General features: G+C 44.2%; 1 protein-coding gene across 1 annotated transcript in view; it reads right to left on the bottom strand.

The window, feature by feature from the left end:
- Positions 1 to 27,884, bottom strand: part of LOC134934561 (protein ERGIC-53-like) — a 177,053-nt gene that overhangs the window by 72,985 nt on the left and 76,184 nt on the right. Inside the window, exons 10-13 of the mRNA XM_063929976.1 lie at positions 26,818 to 26,941; positions 23,982 to 24,037; positions 9,824 to 9,941; positions 2,351 to 2,538 (exon numbers count right to left, since the gene is read on the bottom strand). Of these exons, the coding sequence (XP_063786046.1) occupies positions 2,351 to 2,538; positions 9,824 to 9,941; positions 23,982 to 24,037; positions 26,818 to 26,941 (486 nt within the window). The remainder of the gene's footprint in view (positions 1 to 2,350; positions 2,539 to 9,823; positions 9,942 to 23,981; positions 24,038 to 26,817; positions 26,942 to 27,884) is intronic.

The raw sequence follows: 27,884 nt of genomic DNA, 5'->3' as shown, positions 1-27,884 counted from the left end.
GCTCATGCGTATGCACCGCAATGCGCAGGCGCGTTGCATGGGTACAAAGCTGATCGTTGCTGTGCGATGGATTTTACGAAGAATCCATTCACACAGCCGAAGGTGATTGACAGGAAGAAGGATTTTGTGGGTGGCAACTGACTGTTTTCTGGGAGTGGTTGGAAAAATGCAGGCGTGTCCAAGCGTTTGCAGGGCGGGTGTCAGACGTCAATTCCGGGACTGGACTGCTGAAGTGATCACAAGGGCTGAGTAAGTTCTGGGCAACTCAGAAACTGCACAAATATTTTTGTACCACTCGGCTGCACATGCGATCGCACACTTGCAAAGCAAAAATACACTCCCTATGGGCGGTGACTATCTGCTCGCAGCAGTGCAAAAAACCCCTAGCGAGCGATCAGGTCTGAATTAGGCCCATACTGTATTATGAAACACACAGCATTTTGCAATGAAGGATGAGGGATTTTTTTTTTTTTAAATGATTGACTTAAGTGGTCCTTAAAGCAAAGCAATAGAAACATTTGGGGCTGTTCCATACAGTCAGTCCAGGCTTAGGCTGCAAGGCAAAGTAATAGGCAACAGATGTCTTCTGAGCTTAGACAAATACACACAATAATTTAAAATAATTGAAAATAAAAGGACATAAAACCCAGCAATTGTCTATGCTTAATTATGGCTAGCACAGGCAAATGTATACTGTATGCCAGTGGCAAATTTTCCATTAGGCATGTGAAAGGGGCGCCACTTGTTTGGGGGCGACAGTTATTATTATTATTATTATTATCATCCTTTATTTATATGGCGCCACAGGGTTCCGCAGCGCCCAATTACAGAGTACATATGCACATAATCAAAACAGCACATGAGGGAAGAGGGCCCTACTCGTGAGAGCTTACATTCTAAAGGGGAGGGGCAGCGGGGGCGGCCATTACTGTTGTGCCTAGGGGCACCCTCACGCCTAAATTCACCCCTGCTGTATGCTGCTGTCATACACTATTCTTATTTGTCTATAGAGTTGTATCTGCTACCTCCTGCCTGCTCTCTTTACATTTCTGTGCCTTTCTAGACCCGCCTACACACCTCATGACATGATGTACCCCCAATAATGCCACGCTAATCCTTTGCCACTATGTCACTCTCTCAAGCTATTGTATTGGTAGATTGACAGGATAACTTGGAGGAGATAAGTGAATTCTAGGCAGAGAATACAAACATGCAACTTTACTAAACAGTGAGCTCTACAAACCTGCTAGCACCCTCATAAATATTTAGCCGTATATCACGAATATTTTTAGACTTTCATCCATTATTGCATACAAGGCAAATACAATAAGCAAATAAAACAAATACAGAGCCAGTGTCCCTTTAAACTTGCTTGGAATCAGTGGCGATACTATTACCACTGGAAGGGGGCTACTACAGGGCCAGGAGATGAGATGACCATGTAATACCATCCACTCTTTCCAGGCCTCTGTGGTGCTTTTGTAAACATTAGCAAGGGCTAACACATGTGCAGTGTACCACATTTGATGTGGCAGCTAAGGGGCCTGTTGGTAGTGGGGCCCTAAGCTGTACGCAACTCTGGGGGCCCCAATATTTCACACAACTACATAGACCCCTATATCTTACTAGCCTGCAATTTTCTGGGGATTGTGGTGGTCTGTGTTTGTGTTAGTTTCACAATCACAAATGAACATCATGATTAATTTATACCAGCAGAGCATTGTTATCACAGACTGAAGCTTTAAGGATTCACTATATTTGTAGCGAATCCTCTACCTGAGCCCATGTGAACATCTTGAGTGGACATCATGTACTTCATGCAAAGACGTTTCTACAATCTAAAACTTTAAAAACTTTTGTCTCTGGAAATTAGGGGCAGTTGGCAACTATGCATGTCTGGTTTCCCTGCCTCTTTCTGCTATGCCACCTTGTGCTAATAGCTGGGTTTTGTACACATTTATTCCCGGTTTTGTATGAATTTGACCAAAAGTAATGATTTATTTTAAACTTCTGTGACAGGTGCTTGAGAACAAAGACATTTTTATCAGTGCTGAGAAATAAAAACCGGAAACACAGAAAAAAACTTTAAGCTTTTAATCCTTGAAATCATAAGCGGTTTAAGACCACAGTAGTCTAAGTAATAAATGAATGAAGTGAGTGTAAGGGAGGAGGAAGGGGGGGGGGGGGGGGGGGTTATAAGCTGGGAATAGCAGAAAATAGTTTTCCTTTCCAACCAGCTGTATACTTCATAAGCTAAACGCTTTATATATTACAATAAACCAACATTTATTTACGTACAGTAATTTATATATTAGTTATACAATAAAACTACTATACTGTGAACACTCACATGTTCCTTGTTCACAGTTGTAGTCTCATTGACTCCATTGTGACTTAAAATGTCTCGGTGCCTCCTCTGTTCCTCAACTGTCATGTTTAGTCTATGTTTCAACACGCTCAACTCTTCTAGTAATCGGGTTTGTCCAAACAGTACCATCTCCAGCTCTCGCTGATTGTCCGACTCAAACGCATCTTCATCTAACCAGGAATGAGACATAAAAAAGATTTTTTCAAAATAAATGGATGTAACGATCACATTCTATTTAATTAATGTCTGTTGCTATGCCTGTGTCACCCAGAATGTAGGTGATGGGGTCCAGGGGCAAACATAGGATTTCTAGAGGGGGGTTTCCAAAAGCAACCCTCAATCTCTCACTCTGCTAAAGATTGGAGCAGTTGCAGGATGAGCAGAAGAAGAACCTAGTACCGACCTTGGACATTAATGTACACATTGGTCTTTTTTAAGCACTGGATACTGTACGGAATACAGTATTAATATTTGACACTATTGATAGATATGTTTTATACTGTTAGGGTCTCCTGCCCTGTGCTGCCACGTCGTCATGGCAACCGGGAGACAAGTGCTAGTGGAGTAACCTGAGCGCAGCTGATACTCCGGTTCGGGTCTTTTGCTGTGCAGTGGTTATAGGCTCTGTGCACGGCAGGGGATCCGGTGCTGGTTTTTGTGCTCACAGTCTGTGAGGTCTGAGTGGGGCGTGGACAGCACCTGCTTTATAAGGCCTCTTTTCAGGGTAAGCAGATGCTGCTGAATCTTTGTTGGTTAGTCAGTTCATGAAAGTTAGCCAGTACTGTGTAGCTTTGTATTTGTTTGTTGCTTACTGCAAATAGGCCTGGGGATTTGGTATTACACTCTGCCAATCCAGACCTAGCAGTAAGACTGGAGTCAGTCGTTTAGCTTGCTGGGGTTCTGTTACTACTCTGTGAACTTAGCAAGTTTGCGGCTGTATTCTAAGACTTGCCTGTCTAATCCTGTCTCACTGTGCTAGGTGTCAGGGGTCAGTTTAGTGGCAGTAAGCTAAAACCTGTGCACTGCAAGCGAGAATCAGGATTGTGGAGTCTCTCCTTGTGTCTATCATTCCATCTCTGACCAAGGAGTTTACTGCCACACCCGTTGGTAACCCTTTAGGGTTTTGCTGCTGCCCTTAGCAACAGCATTTCGGGTTCTCTACGTATTAAAACACAACATCTTGCTATTTCCATCTGAGCAGTTCTAATACAAGGGAGATACCCAGTTCCTTAGCCTCTGGGCTTCTCTGTTCACTTTGTGTGTATTTTGTTACCCTATCACCTTCTGTGTACGTTATGTCATATTCCCCAGTTTGTCTGTGAGTCCATTTGTTTTGCATAACAGTTCAAACACCAGTACATTCCTGCAGACACTGGAGTGCATAACAGTTCTGACACCAGTACTTTCCTGCAGGCACTGGTGTGCATAACATATTCAGCAGCCTAATACTCCTGTTGAAATTTTGTGGGAATATGGAGCATACCCCTCAAAATACGTTGCAACAGGTGGTCGATCAGGTGCAGGTCCTGACTCGACAATTTAATGATTTGTCCATTAAAATGCACACCTCCCAGGCTGCTGGCGGAGCTCCCGCAGCAGCAGCACCTGCAGGGGTTAAGGAGCCGAAAGTAAATCTCCCGGATCGTTTTTCTGGAGATCGCTCGCAGTTCTTTTGTTTCAAGGAGAGCTGCAAGCTATACTTCCGGCTTAGGCCTCAGTCTTCTGGGTCGGAGATTCAGCGGGTGGGCATAGTGATTTCCTTGCTACAAGGAGACCCACAGGTCTGGGCATATGGGTTGCAGCCTGACTGTCCGTCGCTTAAAAGTGTTGATGCTTTTTTTACGGCACTGGGCATGTTGTATGATGACCCTGACAAGACGGCCTCAGCCGAGGCTCAGATTTCGATCCTTAAGCAAGGGCGAAGGCCAGTTGAGGTTTACTGTACGGAGTTTCGGAGGTTGGCCCATGATACCCAGTGGAATGACCCAGCCCTGAGACACCAGTACCGAAGAGGTCTTTCTAACCAGATAAAGGACCAACTGGTACAATATCCCTTGCCTGATAGCTTGGATCAGCTCATGCAGTTATCCATCCGGGTGGATAGACGGCTGAGAGAGCGTAGGCTTGAAAGGGAGACTGAGATTTCCTTCCTTCCCAAGGGAACCTCAGACTCTGAGGAATTTTCTGAGGAGCCTATGCAGATTGGGGCTACCCGCCTCTCCTCGCGTGAGAAGACGCGGAGGAGACAGCAGGGCTTGTGTTTGTACTGTGGGAATAAAGGTCATGTGGTAGTATCATGCCCAGAAAAGCCGGAAAACTTCAGGGCCTGAGGGTGATGGGAAATATCCTGTCAGGCCAGAAGTCAGAATTTCCCAAGAAGACTTTTATCATTCCGGTGACCTTGAAGATCCTCGGTCAAACTGTCAAGACTGAGGCCTTTGTGGACAGTGGGGCCGACGGGGTTTTTATGGACCGCCAATTCGCCCTGAAACACTCTGTTCCCTTAGTACCCTTGGCATCGGAAATTGAGATTTGTGGGTTAAACGGGGAACCATTATCCCAAGGTAAAATTACCTCTTGCACTAGCCAGATTTCTTTGTTTATTGGAGCCACACACTCTGAAAAATTGTCCTTTTATGTGACTGTCTGTACTTTTGCCCCATTGGTGTTGGGGTTACCCTGGTTAAGGGCCCACAATCCTCAATTTGACTGGGTCTCTGGGGAGATTCTTAGTTGGGGTACTGATTGTTTCAGGAGTTGCTTGAGCCTTCCAGTCAGGCTCTCGCAGCTAAGTTTGCCAGGATTGCCAGGGTGTTATGCAGATTTTGCGGACGTGTTCTCCAAAAAAGTTGCAGAGGTACTACCTCCCCATCGCCCCTATGACTGTGCCATTGATTTGTTGCCAAATGCTAAGCTTCCCAAGAGCAGGTTGTACTCCCTGTCACGTCCTGAGACTCAGGCTATGGCAGAGTACATTCAGGAGAACTTGGCTAAGGGATTTATCAGACCTTCACAGTCTCCAGTTGGGTCGGGGTTCTTCTTCGTGGGTAAAAAGGACGGTTCGTTGCGACCCTGCATCGACTTCAGGGAATTGAACCGTATCACGATTAAAAACTCATACCCACTGCCTCTCATTTCGGTCTTGTTTGACCAGCTTCGTACTGCCACCATTTTTTCTAAGATTGACCTACGCGGTGCGTACAATCTAATCCGAATAAGAGAGGGGGATGAATGGAAGACTGCCTTTAATACCCACTCAGGGCATTATGAATATTTGGTGATGCCTTTTGGGCTCTGTAATGCCCCGGCAGTCTTCCAGGATTTCATGAATGATGTGCTCAGGGAATATTTGGATAGATTCTTAGTTGTATACTTAGATGACATCCTAATCTTCTCCCATTCCCTGGAGGAACATCGGAAGCATGTACGCTTAGTCCTCCAGAAACTCAGAGACCACCGGCTTGGGGCGAAGCTGGAGAAGTGCGAATTTGAAGTTCAGCAAATCGCATTTCTAGGATATATTATCTCCCCAGAAGGTTTCCAAATGGAGGGTTCCAAGGTACAGGCAGTCCTGGATTGGGTGCAGCCCACTAGTTTGAAGGCGCTTCAGCGTTTCCTGGGCTTTGCGAATTTTTATAGACGATTTATCGCTGGATTTTCGTCTATAGTGGCGCCCTTGGTGGCACTCACTAAGAAAGGGGCGGATGTTGCTCACTGGTCTTGTGAGGCTAAAGCGGCTTTTGCCCGTCTCAAAAGGGCATTTGTTTCGGCCAAGGTGCTGCGACACCCAGATCCAGAGCGTCCTTTTGTGGTGGAGGTGGATGCCTCTGAGATGGGTATTGGGGCAGTGCTTTCTCAGATGGGAGTGTCTGATAATCACCTTCATCCCTGTGCTTACTTTTCCCGTAAATTTTCGCCTGCCGAGATGAATTATGACGTGGGTAACCGGGAATTGTTGGCTATTAAGGATGCACTCGAGGAGTGGAGACACTGGCTTGAGGGGGCTAAGTTTGTGGTCTCAATTCTCACTGACCATAAGAATCTGGCATATTTAGAGTCAGCGAAGCGTCTCAATGCCAGGCAGGCACGATGGGCTTTGTTTTTTGCTCGCTTTAATTTTTTGATAACATATCGCCCTGGGTCAAAAAACATCAAGGCTGATGCGCTCTCGCGGAGTTTTGCTCCAATCCAGAAGACCACCGAGGAGCCGTTGCCCATTGTTTCCCCATCATGTATTAAAGTGGGCATTACCCAGGACCTCTTATCATTAGTCCTTAGAGCACAGGAGCAGGCTCCTCCAGACCTTCCGGTAGGTCTTTTGTTTGTGCCTCCTAGGTTAAGACAGCGAGTGTTCCTGGAATTCCATGCCAAGAAGTCGGCAGGTCACCCGGGTATTGCCAGAACTCGGGAGTTGCTATCTAGGGCGGTGTGGTGGCCCTCGGTGGCTAAGGATGTGGATCAGTGGGTTCGGGCATGTGACATCTGTGCCCGAAATAAGACTCCTAGAGGGGTTCCTGTTGGCCCATTACATCCACTCTCTATCCCATCTAAGCCATGGACCCACATTTCAATGGATTTTGTGGTGGACTTGCCCAAATCCTCGGGGATGACAGCCATCTGGGTTGTCGTTGACAGGTTTTCGAAGATGGCGCACTTCGTTCCACTGGTTGGGCTGCCATCAGCCAGACGCCTGTCTGAATTATTTATGCTGCATGTTGTGCGTCTCCACGGGTTGCCACTTGATGTGGTCTCTGACCGCGGATCCCAGTTTGTGGCCAAATTCTGGAGGGCATTTTGTTCCGATCTCCAGATTTCTGTCAGCTTGTCGTCAGGCTACCATCCGCAGTCTAATGGGCAGACTGAAAGGGTGAACCAGTCCTTGGAGCAGTTCCTCAGGTGTTATGTCTCCAAGTGTCAGACTGACTGGGTTGCTCATCTGTCCATGGCGGAGTTTGCCTATAACAACGCGGCTCACTCTGCTACAGGGATCTCTCCCTTCCTTTGTGTGTATGGGCATCATCCTAAGGCCAATTCTTTTGACCCCCTGGACTCCACGCCTGGTGGTTCCTCTGTGGTTTCGGTCCTTAGAGGTATTTGGCGGAAAGTGAAGAAAGCCCTTGTGTCTGTGTCATTAGTGACCAAAAGGGTTTTTGATAAGCGGAAAAGACCCTGCAGCTTCAAATTAGGAGACTTCGTCTGGTTGTCAACCAAGAATTTGAAGTTGAGACAGCCATCTCATAAGTTAGGCCCCCGGTTCATCGGCCCTTATAAGATCACCAGGGTTATCAATCCGGTGACATTTCAGTTAGATCTGCCCCGTTCTTTGGGTATCAATAAAACATTTCATTGTTCCCTTTTAAAACGGGCGATTAGTAATCCTTCTTCCAGTGGAAGACCTTCCCCTCTTCTGATACGTGGCCAGAGGGAGTTTGTTGTTGAAAGGATTCTTGACTCCAAGGTGGTTCGGGGTCGGCTGTCATTTTTGGTGCACTGGAAGGGGTATGGCCCGGAGGAGCGGTCGTGGGTGCGCAGTTGTGATCTTCATGCCCCCAGACTGATACGCTCTTTCTTCTCGCAGTTCCCCGATAAACCCGGTGGTAGGGGTTCTTTGACCCCTCGTCAGAGGGGGGGTACTGTTAGGGTCTCCTGCCCTGTGCTGCCACGTCGTCATGGCAACCGGGAGACAAGTGCTAGTGGAGTAACCTGAGCGCAGCTGATACTCCGGTTCGGGTCTTTTGCTGTGCAGTGGTTATAGGCTCTGTGCACGGCAGGGGATCCGGTGCTGGTTTTTGTGCTCACAGTCTGTGAGGTCTGAGTGGGGCGTGGACAGCACCTGCTTTATAAGGCCTCTTTTCAGGGTAAGCAGATGCTGCTGAATCTTTGTTGGTTAGTCAGTTCATGAAAGTTAGCCAGTACTGTGTAGCTTTGTATTTGTTTGTTGCTTACTGCAAATAGGCCTGGGGATTTGGTATTACACTCTGCCAATCCAGACCTAGCAGTAAGACTGGAGTCAGTCGTTTAGCTTGCTGGGGTTCTGTTACTACTCTGTGAACTTAGCAAGTTTGCGGCTGTATTCTAAGACTTGCCTGTCTAATCCTGTCTCACTGTGCTAGGTGTCAGGGGTCAGTTTAGTGGCAGTAAGCTAAAACCTGTGCACTGCAAGCGAGAATCAGGATTGTGGAGTCTCTCCTTGTGTCTATCATTCCATCTCTGACCAAGGAGTTTACTGCCACACCCGTTGGTAACCCTTTAGGGTTTTGCTGTTGCCCTTAGCAACAGCATTTCGGGTTCTCTACGTATTAAAACACAACATCTTGCTATTTCCATCTGAGCAGTTCTAATACAAGGGAGATACCCAGTTCCTTAGCCTCTGGGCTTCTCTGTTCACTTTGTGTGTATTTTGTTACCCTATCACCTTCTGTGTACGTTATGTCATATTCCCCAGTTTGTCTGTGAGTCCATTTGTTTTGCATAACAGTTCAAACACCAGTACATTCCTGCAGACACTGGAGTGCATAACAGTTCTGACACCAGTACTTTCCTGCAGGCACTGGTGTGCATAACATATACAGCCTAAACTATAGACTAACTAATATAAATAATATAAGTAGTCTGGAAAAGGTTAAACATCCCATAATAAATAAACACACAAACATATTAGAACAGAACTGCACTTTCCAAGCAGACAGTCTCCTACTACATGGTAAGGCTCCTGTCTCTTCTTCCTGGCAGCTACTCTCTGGTCCAGTGCACTGGCTGAGTGCTCAGATCCACACATAGAGCAGACACTGGGTATGTGCAGCAGCTCCGCTGTTGGGGCAGCAATATAACAGTATTATGTACTATTGCTAGAAGTTTAGCCACTGGCCGGGGGGGGGGGGGTTCCAGGCAACCATAACCCCCCCCCCCCCCTTGTGTTTGCCTATGGGATCTTTCCCAGGTAATCAGATGTTCAATGTGATATAATCATAGGGTGTTGATTACATCTGCTGATGGTGGAGCACTGTACTTTTTTTTGTTTCCTGATAGGGTTAACTATAGTTCATCTCCCATAGAAGTAATGCTGGAGGTGTGTATTGTCCTGTACATGTAACTATTACTGCACAGCATTCTATATAGCCAACGCGACAAAAACACCTGCTTGCAGTGCGTATTTATGTGGTTCCTCTCTGTGTAGTCTTCAGAACCAACCAAACAGTGTTTCATTGTGCATTCTTATTTTTTCTGTAGTCCAAAACCTCCCCCTCCTAGGTAAGGGGCACAGGAGTTAAATCTCCCCCTAGGTGGAAATGCATCTTCTGGTGATCTATGTGCTGCCACTGCTGAAGATACAAAAGAGCTATGCTGTATCTATGACACTACACATAAATCTTCTACAGCCTTTTCTACGTGAAAAGCAAGTGGACAGTATACAAGTGAAGCAATGAGATGGTATAGCATGAGAATAGACTGAACCTGGTGCACTATTATTCTTCTGGAAATTTTGCATGTTCTTTTCCAGTTCTCTTTGAAACTCTTCATACTCTTTCTCAAACATCTCCTTCTCATCAGTTGGGATCTGTGCTGCTGGGGACTAGGAACAAAATTGCGTTTATGGTATTAAGACCAAAATTGGGAAATATTACAATTTAAATATCATGTCCAACATTTCCACATTTTCGATTTGCGAATAGCCAGCTAATTAAACTGACATGACAGATACATGTTTACAAGGGGTATGCAATAAGTTTCCGGAAGTGCAGTGCATAGGTAGAGTAGACACAATCTGTCTGGGTGGGAACTGTAATCTCTGACTATGGTTTTTGCAAAATGTCAAGGCACAGAACCGTATATAAGCAGCACTGCACACTGAAGAAGTCAGCATGTTCACTTCCTTAACAAACTCATTATGGAGCTCAAAAGAGGCCACTGGGGAGTCATGATCTTCTACCACTACAAGAGTGGTCTGCGACAGCATGAGAGTATTGACAGACTGCAAGCTGCTTTTTCAGGAGGAAGCACCATTCCAAACCACTGTGTTTGAGTGGTTTGCACAATTTCGATGGAGACGGTCCATGGATGTTGAGGGGCGATACGAAAAAACCTGTGTTCACCATCACAGAGAACAGCCTTGCTGATGTGCTGGCCAAAGTTGGAGGTAGACGCCAGGGTGACCATGGTCCAGTTAGCCAAGGAGATAGGCATCTCATTTGAATCCATCTGATTCATACTCCAGAAAAAGCTTGGCCTGAGCAAGGTTTTTGCACACTGGGTGCCCCACCAGCTGACTCAAAAGCAGAAGGAGGCTTGGTGCTGTAACATACTGCCAGGTTTGATGGCGGTCGCGCAAACTCTGTCTGGGAAATCACCAGTGGTGATGAATCCTGGATCTACAGTTTCGACCCCGAGACCAAACAATAGTTGACCGAGTCGACTCCAGTTGGAGGTGCGCCGCCACTGAAATTGTGATGTAAACAAAGTGTGGCCAATTAGATGATGGCTATTTTTGTGGCTAAGACTTGTCATGTAGCTACCGTACCACTAGTGCAGCAGCGTGTTGTTGAAGTCGAAAATATTACAGCCATACACATCACGGACAAACTGTACACAGATGGCCTCCGTGCGCGTACTTGTTCTGCCATGCATATGCATACTCGCAAGCTGCGTATAACCGCTCACGCGGTAGTGCGTATTAGCGCGTGGTATGAGTAATTACGGTAGCATTTGTAATCGCATGGAAAAGCCACAAAGACACATTTCATATTTAATACACATGGCGCACAATTTACACATAGTCTGCAGGCACCACACCAGCGAGTTACACTTCCTTAAAGGGTATAATAACAAAGGGATTCACCTTTACAGGATATGAGGGGACAGAATTTTGGTTAGGAGGTGGTGTTTGGTATCCAGCTGTAAGGTATTTTAAGAGCAATATTCCGGTTTCAGTTTGCGGAAGATAGCACGCTCCTGCGAATAGATATTCGCAGGAGCAGAATATTAATATCAACTGTATTTACTGTACTCCTGATATTCGGCGGGAACACAGTAGAGACCAACTGCAAGTGCACCTGGACCAGACATCGCCCACCTATTCAAACCGACCTATGACCTCTCCTGTACTGTAAATGACCATCCCAGTGACCTATAGGTGAAGAGATTACAGATTCCATTGTATTAGGTTTTGGACAAATGTATAAAAGGCCAGCTGCATGCCCGGTCACTCACATTCTCTGAAGGTCATCTACTTTGATTGACTGAGGACCGGACCGGGTAGCACAGGCGAACAAACGTATGTACCATTGACTGTAGCCTCTTCTCTTATTGTATTGTATTATTGTTGTAACTCCCTGCTAGTAAATAACCGTTGGTGGGTTGGACCACAACATATTTTTAAATACAATTGGTGTCGTGTCCCTTTTCCTACTAAGGTTTAAAGTGTATTTACAGCCACTCGGGCTGCTGCATTGTGCTATCAGCGTGTAGGCCTGTGTATGCCAACTGTGTACTTACTACTCCCGTTCGGCGTAGGTACGCAGAGTGTGCACACGGTACGATCTTGTGTACGTAAGGTGTGTAAACAGTACAGAGGTTAAGGATTAAATACAGCGGCTGTAGCGGCTTGAACTTTGGTGAAATAAGGTATTGCTTTTTGCCTTGTAAAATAAGCAGCATTCACAATTGGGGGCTCCTCCGGTTCACTACATACTCACAGATTTGCAGCTAATAGAACAGACTTTGATCTATCAACAAAGGGTGGAGACGCATCTTAAGATAAACCTTTTTCTGGTTGCTTGGGTGTTCTTAATCCCTATTATTCTGTGTTGTTAGATCACGTCTGTACTGCAGTCTTAAGAGGTGCTGGTGTGAAACCCGGACACAGGAAAAAAGCTGTTTATTATCTCAGTGTAATTTTTTGGCGCGAAAAAGCGTACACAGGGCGTACCGATACTTTGCATACCCTCTCACATATTGTTGCCACAGGTATAGATTATTAGGTCATTTTAGATCTGTGTGAAATCAAATACATTTGTTTGCTATATAGATAAATTTGATATAGTATATTAAGGGCGTAATTGTAAAACACAAAACGCAGTTCTGGCCCAGTCGTTACGGTTTACACAGAACAAGTGTGGGTTGTGGTTAGTGGGCATTGTGAATTGAAGTTTAAAGGTTTTTTTTGTTACGCTACAGCTGAAGAGCGCAGCTTGTGTATTCGACTCCAGTAGTCGTATGGCGGATAGGTAACAAGTACCTATACGCTGTGCGATTGGACCGCGCGTTTGTACATGCGATACATGGCAAAACTTAATACCCCTGTGCGAGCTTTTTGCGCAAAACCGCGGTATCATTAGAGCCGTGTAGAACATACGCAAGCATGATTTGTGTATTGTGTAAAGGGAGATTTTGCTGGTCTCTCTCAGGAAAATTTCCAACGGTAGATATTCACTGGAAAAGCTAAATTACTCCTAAAAAATTCCAGTGAATAGAAGCCAGTTAGGACGCCTCACTGGGTACACGGTGGTCACTATTGGAGTGAGTCGTGGTACATCAGCGGAGAAGGAGTGGGTGAAAGCGCTCTGAGAACTTTCACCGTCTATTCGTGTTGTGCATTGGGGATTGTGTAAAAGGATAAAGTCCGCGATGGATCCAACTGCACAAGCGGTGGGCGTTTTGTAGCCAGGGTTCAGGTTGAAGAGCCGCGGCCCAGGGGGTCAGCGAGGATTATTATGTGTGGGAAATATGGTCCACACGCGGAGACTTTTTGTTCTGAATGGGTACGTATGACTGCTGAAGATAGGGCATCATTCCCTAGGGTGGGCAGCTTTGAACCAGAGGTATTGCAGAACATAAGGATTAGAATATGTCTGATCAAATCTAGAAAACAAAGGATCAGACATACAGATTGTTTAAACTTGTGGCAGCAAGAGGGGTATGTGCAGAGGGAATTGGTTAGCACAGCAGGTTCCAAACCTAGCGGGAAAGCGATGGCGAGTGCACCACCACCACCATATGTTGATGGGGAGAAATTGGCATCAAGCAATGGTGCATTGGTAAAGGATAGGAAAGTGATTGATCAATGTGTTAACCCTAACCCTTGCCAGCTGTATCCCATTTTAAATTTTCCCCAGGACTGTGAGCAGGAAGATGAGCCCAGCACGATATCAGCACTCTCTCTAGCAGCCACCATACAGAATACCCAGGTGGGCACGGCCCAACCACCAAGAGTTGTAGCGATACCCCCCAGCGGAGGGGTGAGTGAGGTTGTGCCCACCGGTAAGTACGGCACCATACACTATGCAGAGATGATAACTCCCCGCATTATAGAGTCAAGCCAAAATGATATAGTTGAATTAAATCCTGTCAGGGTGATTGCAGTTCCCAATGGGAGAACTGATAGTCAGGGAGTAACTCCCATCAGGAACATTGCCATGCATTGTCCTTGGTCCCGAGCAGAGTTAAGGTCAATTATGTCAGAATTCCTCGATCCCAGAAAATGTCTAGTCGGATGCCAGAAATTCGTTAAAGAATTAGGCAACGCCCATGAACCCACAAACAAAGATTGGTGAACAGTGCTATGGGTGTGTTTACCCTCAAATATTGACATCCCAAAATTCATAACGGATTGTAAATTAGATGCAGAAGTACCTCTCACTGATGAGTACAATCAGGAGAACGTAAAGCAAATCAATCTGCAATTAAGAGTGTATTTCCCTACTGTTGTTAAATGGAATAAAATCTTCTCCATAAGACAAAAGGAAGGTGAAACGGCATCCGAATATTTCCATAGAGCACTGCAGGAAATAGCTAGGTACACTGGGATCGAGGATATTAAGGATAATGCACATCACAGGGAGGTAGCTGTCTCTGTGTTAATGGACGGTTTAAAGGAGGCACTGAGGACAAGGGTGCAAACCTCTCTACCTAACTGGAGAGGTATCTCGGTGGCTGCATTGAGAGACTCCGCTATCGAATATGATCGTAACATCAGTAAGCACAGGGAGTGGCAAGGGGATAAGCTGATGATGGTAAGTATACAGGCACTTACAGGAAAGTCCCATCCGCCAAAACCCCAGACCCCTGATGGTAAGTCACGGGCAATAGTATGCTACAATTGCCAGAAGGAAGGTCATTACGCAAGGGAATGTAGGAGTAAAGGGGCACATAGTGTATACAGTCCCCTTAGACCTGAATACGAACCACGCTATAATACACATAGTTGGGAACAGGGACCACATAGAGGGAAACACGGAGGTACCACCTGGGAGGGACTGGCAGACCTCCGAAAACTCTCAGTTATCCCCCTCACATATCGTAGCTGCCAATGCGCTGCAGGAAGGTCCCACTACACAATAGAGGTTAGGCCAAACCTGTAGTCTAGAGCCAGTGAAGTTGATTGCTAGCCTTGGTAATGTTCCTGAGGTCATTTTTGATGTAGCTGGTGTACCACTACCTTTTCTTGTAGATACAGGGGCGGCCAGGTCAGTGTTGAATTCCACAACAGGTGTAAAAACCATGGGAAAAACGATTTCGGCAATGGGAGTAACAGGAATGATGCAACAATACCCTTTGAGTAGACCTGCAGAGATTACGATAGGGCCCTTGCAAACCAAACATTCTTTCCTGTTGGCTGCATCGGCTCTGACTAATCTACTCAGCAGAGACTTATTGTGTAAAATGCGGTATGTCATATATTGTACTCCTGAGGGTGTCTTCTTGAATATACCTGAGAACCACGCACAAGAAGTGCAACATATACTAAACACCCCTCAAAGGCTAATGTCGCATTCTACTGTTATAGACAAGTGTCCATCAAAGGTAGAGGAAATGATCTCGCAAATACCGGGTTCCCTTTGGCCTAAAGATGGACAGGACACTGGATTGATGGCGAATGTAGCCCAGTAGCAGTACAAGTAAAAGATGGCAGGATAGCTCCAAAAATCCCTCAATATCCTCTGAAGCCAGAGGTAGAGTTAGGAGTGTACCCTGTCATAGAGCAGCTGCTACAGCAGGGCATCCTAGTCAGGACGTCCAGTACAGTCAATAGTCCCATCTTCCCTGTGAAAAAGAGTGGGGGGAGGGGTTACAGGCTAGTTCAGGATCTATGTGGGATAAACAAAATAGTTGAGAGGCAATTCTCCGTAGTGCCCAATCCAGCTGTCATCCTCATGCAAATTCCCCCTACCGCAAAATTCTTCACTGTCATTGATCTCTGCTCTGCTTTCTTTTCTGTCCCTCTTCACCCTGACAGCCAATACCTCTTTGCCTTCATGTACAGGGGAGTACAGTACACCTGGACTCATCTCTCCCAAGGTTTCATTGACAGCCCAAGTATTTTCTCCCAGGCGTTACATGACTGTTTGCGATCTTTTCAACCTGAGAGTGGGTCAGTGCTAAGACAATATGTTGATGACTTATTGTTGTGTTCGGACTCACTCGAATCGTCCTTGGCAGATACTAAACAGCTTCTGTTTCACCTCTCCCAGACAGGACACAAGGTTTCAAAAGATAAGCTGCAGTTATGCCGGACCAGGGTTAAATACTTGGGACACTGCTTGACGCAAGGACTTAGACACCTCACCGCTGATAGAATACAGGCGATTCGCGACATGACTCTGCCACAAACTCAGCAACAGATCCGCACTTTCCTCGGAATGTGTGGGTACTGTCGGAACTGGATTCCAGGGTTCTCCATACTGGCATTACCTTTGCAAGAAATGGTCTCTTCGAACAAACCGGAATGGGTCTCTCACACAGATGAGTCCGTACTGGCGTTTGAGAGACTAAAACAGTGTTTATCACAAGCACCTGCGTTGGGTATGCCAGATTATGAAAAGCCTTTTGAATTGTATGGTACTGAAAGTGCTGGGTGTGCGGCAGGAGTCTTAACACAGAACATGGTGATGCCAGCAGACCGGTAGCCTACTACAGTGCACAGTTGGACACTGTAGCACGGTCTCTCCCCACTTGCTTGCAAAGTGTTGCAGCAATAGCTTTGCTGGTAAGTAAAAGCGAGGACGTAGTGTTAGGACACGACTTGACCATTCATACACCTCATGCAGTGTCAGCCTTACTAAACTCCGCCCAAACCAGACATGTCTCATCTGCTCGGTTTACAAAGTGGGAATTATCACTGATGGCCCCGGTAAACATCACCATTAAGAGATGCAGCTCACTAAATCCTGCAATTTACTTGCCAAGTGTGCCTGGTCATGCACAAAGGGTGGAGGATGAGAATGATGGTGAAGGAGGATTTAGTGCAGATACTGATACGCATGATTGTATGGAATACCTGAACCAAACTTTCACTGCGAGACCTGACATCAGTGACAAACCACTGGAAGGAGTAGACTTTACCTTCTACACTGATGGTAGTTGCCACATACAGACAGAATCGGGAGACCTGTGCACCGGATATGCAGTTGTAGATGACGGAGGTATCATAGAAGCTGAACCCCTTGGCCCACCGCACTCAGCAAAAGTCGCTGAGCTGGTCACACTGACCAGAGCATGTGAGTTGGCCAAAGGTAAGTCAGCTAATATATACACGGACTCTAGGTATGCCTTTGGAGTGGTGTATGATTTTGGGGCCCTGTGGCGCCTCAGAAATTTCGTGACGGCAGCTGGCACACCTGTAGCGCATGCGTCCTACATCAAAAGGCTTCTGACAGCAATACAGAAACCAGACAGAGTTGCTGTTATCAAGTGTAAAGCACACACTTACAACCAAGACCCAATCTCACTTGGTAACAGCCGGGCAGACGAAGCTGCAAAATCAGCAGCAAGCACCACCATACAAACGAACATCACATCACTGATGACATTTAACATGGTCAACACACAACAGTTAATTGAAATGCAAAATTTGTGTTCCCTACAGGAAAAGGCAGTCTGGAAGGTGAAGGGATATGGTCAGGAGTCTTCAGGACTTTGGACAGATGGACACGGTAAGCCAGTGGCCCCCAGAGCATATCTCCCAAGCCTAGCTGAAGCGGCACACGGTCTGACTCATCTGGGTAAAGAAGGTATGTGCAAGCTGGTAAGAGCCTACTGGAGTGTGCCAGGATTCTCTTCTCATGCAGGTAAGAAAGCTATGACATGTCTTACTTGCTTGAGGAAGAATATTGGTAAGGCAATACCAATGGAGCCATCCCATATCCCTCCTACAGACGGACCTTTTCAGGTAATACAAATCGACTTCATACAGTTACCACCCTGTAGGAATTTAAAATATGTGTTAGTATGTACTGATGTGTTTTCCAACTGGGTAGAAGCGTTCCCTGCTGCCACAAATACTGCCATGTTCACTGCAAAGAAAATCGTGCAGGAATTTGTGTGCAGATATGGTATCCCTAGAATGATTGAAAGTGATAGGGGTACCCATTTTACAGGTGAAGTCTTTCAGGTCATGTGCAAACTGATGGGAATTAATAGCAAGCTGCATACTCCGTACCGGCCACAGGCGAGTGCGAAGGTGGAGAGAATGAACAGCACTATTAAGAACATGCTGAGCAAAGTGATGGCTGAAACTGGATTGTTGTGGACAGAAGCTTTGCCACTAGTGTTGTACAGCATCAGAACCACTCCCAGGTCACCGCTTAACTTATCACCCTTTGAAGTTCTTTTTGGTCAACAACCGCATGTAATGATAGACCCCCAGGATGATTTGAAGTGCAATAATGAAATATTTGGTTAGGATGAGCCAGCAGCTCAGAAATCAACATAGAAATCTAAAGCTGGTGATTCCTGACCTACCGAACAATAATTGTCATGACATTGAGCCTGGGGATTATGTGATGATTAGAAATTTTCTACGCTCAGGTTGCCTCATAGACAGGTGGGAAGGACCGTACCAAGTCTTGTTAACCAGCACAACAGCACTAAAGGTCGCCGAGAGACTTGGGTCCACTCGTCCCACTGCAAGAAGGTCGCTGACCTGGAGAAAACTCGTGACAAAGAGCAAAGTGAAGAGAACCTTGTATCACTAGAGAGTCTATTCCGGGAAAGCTGAGAGGCAGGACTATTGAACGGCACCTGAGCGCGGAGAGCAACAAAATCAAGGACGGTTGTCGCACCATTTTCTTTTTTCACCCCCCCCCCCCCCCCCCCCCCCCCCCCCCCCCCCCCACTGCATTTTCCTTTCTTTTCTCCTCCTTATTCTCCTTCTTTCCCCTAACGAAATGGATCCATCACAAGAGACTGCGTGTCGGGTTCTGCGGGTAATTTTGTTTTTGATCAGGACAATCTGTTTTGGTGAGGGTCCCAGAGAAGTCGAGCAAGGATCTGGAATGGGTTCTGATAGCGAGTACGAATTTGTAGGATCTCAGGAGCAGCACATTGCTCTAGTAAAGGCAGGTATCAGTAAGCGCTCTGGTAGTCAAGGAGCTCAGAGACAATGTGAGGGGTTATTGTCTGATGAATATTGTATTTGTAGATATTGCGAGAACATAGTCGAAGATGGGTGCATCCAGAGATGTCAGTCCAACATTAATATCGACATGGGCCGACATCCGTTGAGTGATTACCACTCATTAGTGGTTAAGGTCTTAAACCAGACAGACTGTTGGGTGTGCTCACAAGTACCTCAAGGACAGAGTAAGTCGGGTTTAGTGCCATATGCTATAACGTTAGATGAGGTACTCGAATTACTGGGTGGGAGACCGGTGGACAAGAAATTCAATATATCTAGGCCCCCTAGCTTGAAGCTCCACCAGTACCATGTAGATAGATCACTAATATGTTTTAATGTCTCCAATTTCCGAAAACCCAGAAATTGGGAAGTAACCTAGAATAACGAGAGAATGACCTTCTCACACAGAGCTGATAGGATACCTACTGACTCTGAACTTGTACGCAAGATAGCCAACAGTGGGAGGTATTTTCGGTATAGGTATACATGTGTGAGCAAGACCATGTGGGTTGGAAAGGTATCACCGGGGTATTGTGCCCACATCATCCAGCAGATGCTTGTACTGAACAGATGAGAGAACTGGGGATTGGTTTCTTTACCTGGAAGATTTGCAATATGGTGTTGTTACACTTTGTCCCCTATGTTCTCCCAGATGATGCCTATTTCATATGTGGGAGGAAAGCGTACAAGTGGCTCACTTCGAGCTCTGAAGGATTGTGTTACATTGGAAGGGTACTACCAGAGGTCATGACCATAGAGCACGATAAAATGAAAGACATTCACCGCAACGTTCAGTCTCCTTATACTCACACCCACTATGAACACATCATCAAGAGACACATCATAGATAGGGCAGAGCACGCAGCCTCCGATTTGATCCATGAATCCACCAGGATTCAAATTCTTCTCGCATTAGTCATCAACCGTACTGCCAGAGGAATTATAAATTTTAGGTACATCCATGCGCTTGTGAACTTGATAGATAATATCACTGAGATGTATTATGACACCTTTAGGTATACGGGCAGGGAGTTACAAGCCTACTGTTCCAGCACAGGATGGTCCTGAATTATGTCACGGCTGTGACGGGTGGGTACTGTCACTTTGGCAACTCAATATGGCGTGAAGTGCTGTACGTATATTATGAACAGCACTGACGACTCCACGGACATCATCGATCAAAAGATGGATGAGATCTTACAGTTGAAGTGGGAGTTCCAGAGGAGACATGATCTTACCTTGACGGCTGTGGGTAATGAATTGACCGGCTGGGTCTCATGGTTAAACCCACTCAAATGGTTTTCTGGATTAGGAGAGTGGGTGCAGAATGTAATTGCAAGTGTAGGAAAGTTTCTCCTGTGTATCCTAGGTGTCATAATTATTGGTTTGATATTCAGGTGTGTTCGAATTCTGACGCGGCGAAAGCACAGCACAAATTTGATGAGTCTAAGGAGTGAGGGCATTGTTACAGCAGCAGATTTGGTTTATGATCCATCCATAGAGACAGTGTTAAGGATTGCAAATTAATTTCATGGCCTGTTTCTTTCACCATTTTTCTCTGTTTCCCCCTTTTTACCCAGAAAACATCCAACCGGAAAAGACGTCAGCCCTACCCAATGTTTATGTGAATGTATTTTTATATATGTGTCTTATATTCATCTCTGCAACCTCCAGTTAATGGCACACATAGTCGACAGGTGTTATCCACATATAATAGCACTCACAAATGTTCCCCCTCCATGTATCATCAACTAAAATGTGCTCCCCATTTGTTGGTATTAGAAGCCGAAGAGGCGAGGGTTAAAAGCCCTTGCCCGAACGAAGCTTGGTAGTGTTTGTTTGCCCAAGTACAGACCCTTAATACGGGATAAGAAGGATTTAATGTATACTTCGCAATACCTCGAAGCTTACTTAGAACATATACAGCATGATGATACATGCCCCTCAGACATTGATTCATACATACATGCTTTTTACTATCCCACTAGGCTATACATTTCCTACCTACAACTCTCCCCTGATCATCCAAACTTGTATATATTGTATAGATAATATTTTCTGTTTAGTAGTCAAGTGTGGCAGTTATTGATGACTGCCAAAGGCTGGACTGTTGAAGTTGAAAATATTACAGCCATACACATCACGGACAAACTCTACACAGATGGCCTCCGTGCGCATACTTGTTCTGCCGTGCGTGCACATACTCGCAAGCTGCGTATAACCGCTCACGCGGTAGTGTGTATTAGCGCGTGGTATGAGTAATTACGGTAGCATTTGTAATCACATGGAAAAGCCACAAAGACACATTTCATATTTAATACACATAGCGCACAATTTACACATAGTCTGCAGGCACCACACCAGCGAGTTACACTTGCTTAAAGGGTATAATAACAAAGGGATTCACCTTTACAGGATATGAGGGGACAGAATTAGGTTAGGAGGTGGTGTTTGGTATCCAGCTGTAAGGTATTTTAAGAGCAATATTCCGGTATCAGTTTGCGGAAGATAGCATGCTCCTGCGAATAGATATGCGCAGGAGCAGAATATTAATATTAACTGTATTTACTGTACTCCTGATATTCGGTGGGAAACCAGTGGAGACCAACTGCAAGTGCACCTGGACCAGACATCGCCCACCTATTCAAACCGATCTATGACCTCTCCTGTACTGTAAATGACCATCCCAGTGACCTATAGGTGAAGAGATTACAGATTCCATTGTATTAGGTTTTGGACAAATGTATAAAAGGCCAGCTGCATGCCCGGTCACTCACATTCTCTGAAGGTCATCTACCTTGATTGACTGAGGACCGGACCGGGTAGCGCAGGCGAACAAACGTATGTACCATTGACTGTAGCCTCTTCTCTTATTGGGGGTAATTCCAAGTTGATCGCAGCAGGATTTTTTTTTAGCAATTGGGCAAAACCATGTGCACTGCAGGGGAGGCAGATATAACATGTGCAGAAAGAGTTCAATTTGGGTGGGTTATTTTGTTTCTGTGCAGGGTAAATACTGGCTGCTTTATTTTTACATTGCAAATTAGATTGCAGATTGAACACACCCCACCCAAATCTAACTCTCTCTGCACATGTTATATCTGCCTCCCCTGCAGTGCACATGGTTTTGCCCAATTGCTAACAAAAATCCTGCTGCGATCAACTTGGAATTACCCCCATGGTATTGTATTATTGTTGTAACCTCCTGCTAGTAAATAACCGTTGGTGGGTTGGACCCCAACATATTTTTAAATACAATTGGTGTTGTGTCCCTTTTCCTGCCACTTGGGCTGCTGCATTGTGCTATCAGCATGTAGGCCTGTGTGCGCAAACTGTGTACTTACTATGCCCGTTTGGCGTAGGTACGCAGAGTGCGCACATGGTACGATCTTGTGTACGTAAGGTGTGTAAACAGTACAGAGGTTAAAGATTAAATACAGCGGCCGTAGCGGCTTGAACTTCGGTGAAATAAGGTATTGCTTTTTGTCCTGTAAAATAATCAGCATTCACAGTGTGTTCACTGGGGACAGGTATGTCAACCAATACCTGCCGCAAGTGCTGAAAGCCATTTTCAGGGGCCGTCCATGAACTCGCACTCATGGTGCCCTTCTCCATCACAACAATGCAACTGCCCGTAAGTTTAGGTACAGTATGTGGTTAATTTTCTGGTCTATGAACACATCCAGGAGCTTGGTCATCCGCCATATAGCCCAGAGCTGGCCCCCTGTGACTTTTTCATTTTCCCACAAATCAAGTGAAAGGTGTGTGGGATTCATTTTGTGTCACCAGAAGCTGCAGTGGAGACCTTCATCCAGCATATAGAGGACATACCTGCTTCAGACTGGTCAAGCTGCTTCACCAAGTGGTTTCAGAGCATGCAAGTTTGCATAGACCCCTCTGGTGAATACTTTGAAAACATGTAATGTTCACTTTGGGTCCGATCCAACTACAAAAATTCCGAAATTTTTGCGGGCACCCACAGAAAATACGAACGCCTCTGCCTGTCACTTGAATCAGACCCTTTGTTTGTAAATATAATACTTTTTGTTCATCCGGAAACTTATTGCACACCCCTCGTACACCATGACAGATACATGTTTACACCACAGAGACAGCCATCAGAATTCAGTACAATATGACAACATAATTGACACACAAAATAAAGAAGAGGAAGAGAAAAGTAGGCACAAGGAAAATATTATGTTTGGCTGGAAACACATATGGCAGAGATACCCAAACGCTTTCATGACAATCCAGGTTTTAAGGCCATCCGTGATTGGGCCCAGATGGTTACATCAAATTGACTGAGGTACTAATTAACTTATTATATTGATAGAAGAGTACTTGCATCTAATAGCACCCTTATAGATATTTTTGTTTTTACTAATTAAATTATCTGTGCTCAAGCATGGCTTTCCTTAAAACCTGGACTGTAATGACAGAGTTTGGGAAACTCTGACATATGGCTACAAATATCACTACAAAATGTATTAACTACCACTTTAGTATCATCATCTCCATTTGTGTAAATATCCCATATTTCTACAAAACACTCTATTATGTATTGAATTAATGATGACTGTGAAAAAGGTGTCTTAATTACACGTTGTCATTTTAATGGAGGGTAGCAATAATGGAGTTCACATTATAAACTGACTAAAGATCTGTTGCATTATATGTTTAGAGATTTTTGCACTTCCTTTGGTGGTCTTGTAGGCATTGCAATCCACCAGAGTATGAGGTAGCCTTCGTTAAGGTTGATTCAATAACATATAATGCAATATGTGGATTTGATATCGTCTGCATACTTTAAGAATAGATATCTAAGTTAAAAAATATTATTGTAATCATTTACACTTCTGTACTTGTCAAATAAGTTATGAAGAAATTGCAAGCATTCTATTTGAAATATAATGAGTACATTCAACGCGACATGGCATAACTCTGCCTGGTTACTATCCTAATAAGAAAGTAAAGTGCCCTCTACTCTACTGTGTACCTACTAACCTATCATGGCAGTGTCTGCAGCCCCAGTATAAAGTCCAAGTTTGGTGGAATCAGGGTCTATTGATAGACCATGAATGCTGTGGTTATATCAACTGTGTCCAGGAGGGGACTTTAGGGATATGCAGGAAAAGTGCTTAATTATAAATGTAACTGTAGATAAGATCACAAACTCTCCATACATGTTACTGTCTACGCATATACTGTAAACAAGGATACCTCTTGCCAGGTTGCACTTAGGCTGTACAGCATGAAAGAGAGGACATCATGGTCATCTGCAAAATAAAAGAATTTAAGTGTGGATTCCGCTTGTCTCTAAGAAATACAACACAAACCAAAAGAATATACAAAATTGTGCTACTGAACATTTAAAATATTTGTTTTAAAATATAAACCTACTTTCTGGTCAAAGTTGGTTGGTTGCAGGGAAAGCTTATAATTTGGCCCTACCTACAGGTACTAAAATTTTCATTTGCTTTCTAATGTCCCTTTCACACCAAAAAAAACAGGTCCGACCTGGGTATTGAACATGGTTTTAAGCTGTGTCACAGCTGCTTGAAACAGTGATCACACCCTGCAGACTGGACACAAAGTATTGCTGAGTCTTCCCCCTGCTGGCACTTTGAGATCACATCATTTCCAAGCGTCAGTGATCCGGCGCTCTGTATACTTTTAGCGTGATTTGGATGACCCAGTACACACGTTCACACCACTACCAGAATTGGTGCCAGGTTCGACCCTGGTAGCAACCAGGGTCGAATTCCCGGGAAACACAACCTGGTCAGACCCTTTCACACCATAGCCTAGACCTGAGTTGCACCGGCTATAACCCTGGTTATAATATGTTTGGTGAGAAAGGGGTAGAAACGTCTTTTTCATGAAATCAATATAAAAATAAAACAAAACTAAAGGGCAAAATTTCTGTAGTTGGATCACATCAGTATCTACCAGGATCTGTCTATTTACTTATATTGACCGGTCTTAAATACCCACTACTACCCAATACACTTACAGTGGGGTGCAGCTTAACTTGACTGCTAGTCGGTTGCAATGAAACCTTTTCATGTGGACCTGTGTATATCATGTGGTGGATTGGTCTGGCCACTTTTAAATAAATGAAAAAATGTTAATAAATAAAAAAAATCCAGTTTGTAGTGAACTGATAAAGATTAAATGATGGTTATGTGAACTAAAAACAGTAAAGAAGGGAGGGGGGGGGGGGGGGGAGGGCGACTGCACTAATCCTTGTCTGTACAAAATAAGTTAAGGGAACAATGTTTTAATATTCCAAAAATATATGTAATAATCATATAAATACAAAAGAAAATTAAGACTAATGATGATTAATAAAGTGACCTAGTACCAGTATACAACGGATAAAAATATGATACAACATATAACATATAACCATCTCTCAGTTCTTAGATCTATATATACGTTATATGTTGTAGCGGATTCAGTATGAAAAGCCGTGGTCGGGATGCCGGCAGTCAGTATCCCGACCGCGGCAATGCCGACAGAGGTGCGTTAGGTACCGTAACCTCCCTCTCCTACCTCCTAACCCTAAACCTCCCTGTCCGCAGCCGAACCCTAAAAAAAAAAATCACCACTTAGTAGAAAAATAAGTGGAGACTGCTACAGTTCTTAATTACACTGTATCTTTTTTACGTTTTAAATATATTTGGGGGGGGGGAAAAACTAAAAATATATGAGTGCAAATGTCAGTAGTAAAAGAAAAAAATATTTACATTGATTGGCAACACTATCCAGTTTAATCTATGTATTTGTTTCAGAAGAAATTGTGCCACCTAGCCACAGATCAAGGTTACTGCAGGTGTTTAAGATTTCCGTGAGAACCAAGGGAAGATGAAAATTATATCACAGCAAAATACATTTTGTAAAAATAAGTTGTTTTTTTTTTAATTTATTTTTTTAACTAGCATGGGATATACATACAGTAACTTAATCTATTCCACCAGAGATTCCACAGTTATCTGTTATCAGGCGCTTCTAATTAGTGACTATAAAACATAACCTCTAAATCAGGTAACAGTGGTGCCTAACCTAGGGTACTAATATCCCTGGGGTACTCGCTGTGCAGTTCAGGGGTACTTGAAATTTGTTCTGTAATGGCGGGGCGGGATATCCAGGTGATAGACACATATGGAAAGCAGTACCCTAGGAAACCTCTAGCCCCATGTATCACAGTAGGACCCTTACAATAAAATGTCCCCTGTAAAAGAAAGCAGACGTGGCTATAGTTGTATGACAATGGTTAAATTGACAATACATTTTAATGTGAGAAATATATATGTACATTTCATTATATTCTTGATTTATTTATTAATCTTGTTTATGGCACATGTATTGCTTTTGTATATAGTGGTGCCTAATCATTATATCAAACAGCAATCATATTCATTACAGATGTATAGCTTTGCACACATAACCCAAATGAGAACCACTATGTTACAAGAACAAAATACATTATTCTGGTTATGTGAAGGTTAATTTCAGCGGGGAAAGAAAACCAAGCCAATATCTAAAAAACTAAATTGGGAGAAAAGAAAAGAAAGAAAAGAAAAGAAAGACTCTGCAAGGGGGGAAAACAATAAGTTCCATCTTGAGCAAGTTAAGGTTTAGGGACGACATTCTTGAATGCAATGCTCTGCCTTGCCAATTTACATTTTCCTGTTCTCTATCAGCACCACTTTAGAAAAGAACTATGGGATGTGGCATTTATTATTTGGGATGGGAGTATTGAAATAATCTGTCACACTTTCAACTATTCAAAAATTGTGGTTGTATTGTAAACACACAAACACACTCTCTCTAGCTATCCTATAATTCACCTTCTTTCTGTCAGCTGACAAGGCTAGTGGAAAGTTAAAGTCAGACTGAAGCATGATTGTGTCTTTTGCTTTCTGCTTTATCATCAAAAAGTAATTTTTTTGTTTGATTGTCTTGCAACTGAGAAAGGTTTTACATATACAGTAGATGCTGACTTAAACACTCTGAATATATTAATAAAATATAGGAATTATCAGAAAATTACCAGCCAGAGCAGATGTGGCTGCAGAGATTCCAAAGTATCCAGTGGACGGGATCACCATGTTGCGAACCTCTGCACAGAGTGTGAAGGCACGGTCACTGGGAGAGTACCCAGTGGACGCGGACACCTGAGAAGGGAGAACAGACATTTACTAGAAAAGACGCTTACTTAAGCAGGACAGAGATTCTCAGCATTGCATCTTATAGTTTCTGCAATCAATTAAAAATATATATAATATTTAGCATCTTTTGTCTAAACTCTCTTACGGATGAGCTACATTTGCCATGTAAGAAGCCCATACAATTTATATTTATCTGGTCTGGCAATGAAATGATGAGCTAAATGGATATTTCCGTTAAGGTACTGTATATGCTTACATCCAAAATGTTTTGTCCATGCCACAAAATATCATTAAGATGTTTGTATTGTAAAGTAATTAGACTGATAGCATTATGTTCCCAAATAGCTTATAACCTGCAGGAAATGGAGACCTGTAGTACTACAGCAGTGTGTTATAGAACAAGGACAACCTATTTGCATATGTTTGGGACTTAATTGTGAATGCTGTACTCTGGTAAGGTATGGGGGGGGGGGGGGGGGGTTGGACTGCATACTCTAATTCTAAGAGGTGCTGTCATGCTGAGACTTGTAGTGTCACACAGCAAAAATAGCAAGTTATATTTACCGATATTTTCGATTTTTCAAGATACTTCATGGCACCCATTACTCTAGGATTGCATCCCATCCCCCTAGTTCTAGACAGGAAATTTTTTTGCACTTCAGGGACTGCCCACTTAGGGTATATAGAGCTACTCCCCCCTTCCTCCTCAGTCTTGTGTCTCCTCACATTTGGTTCCTGTGGAAAAAAAACACACTAAAAAGGGAGGGTATATTATAGGCTGCCATGAAGCATCTTGAAGAAACAAAATTATCGGTAAATATAATTTGCTATTTTCTTCTACACTACTTCATGACAGCCATTACTCTGGGATATACCAAAGCATAATATAGGGAGGGTACCATATAGTCCAACAGACAGAAATTCATGCTTAATGACCCAATTTTATTCA

This window comes from Pseudophryne corroboree, chromosome 6 (genome assembly GCF_028390025.1).
Source record: "Pseudophryne corroboree isolate aPseCor3 chromosome 6, aPseCor3.hap2, whole genome shotgun sequence".
Lineage (NCBI taxonomy): Eukaryota > Metazoa > Chordata > Amphibia > Anura > Myobatrachidae > Pseudophryne > Pseudophryne corroboree.
Note: the sequence above shows the minus strand (reverse complement) of the source record. Positions and strands in the feature narration are given on the sequence as shown.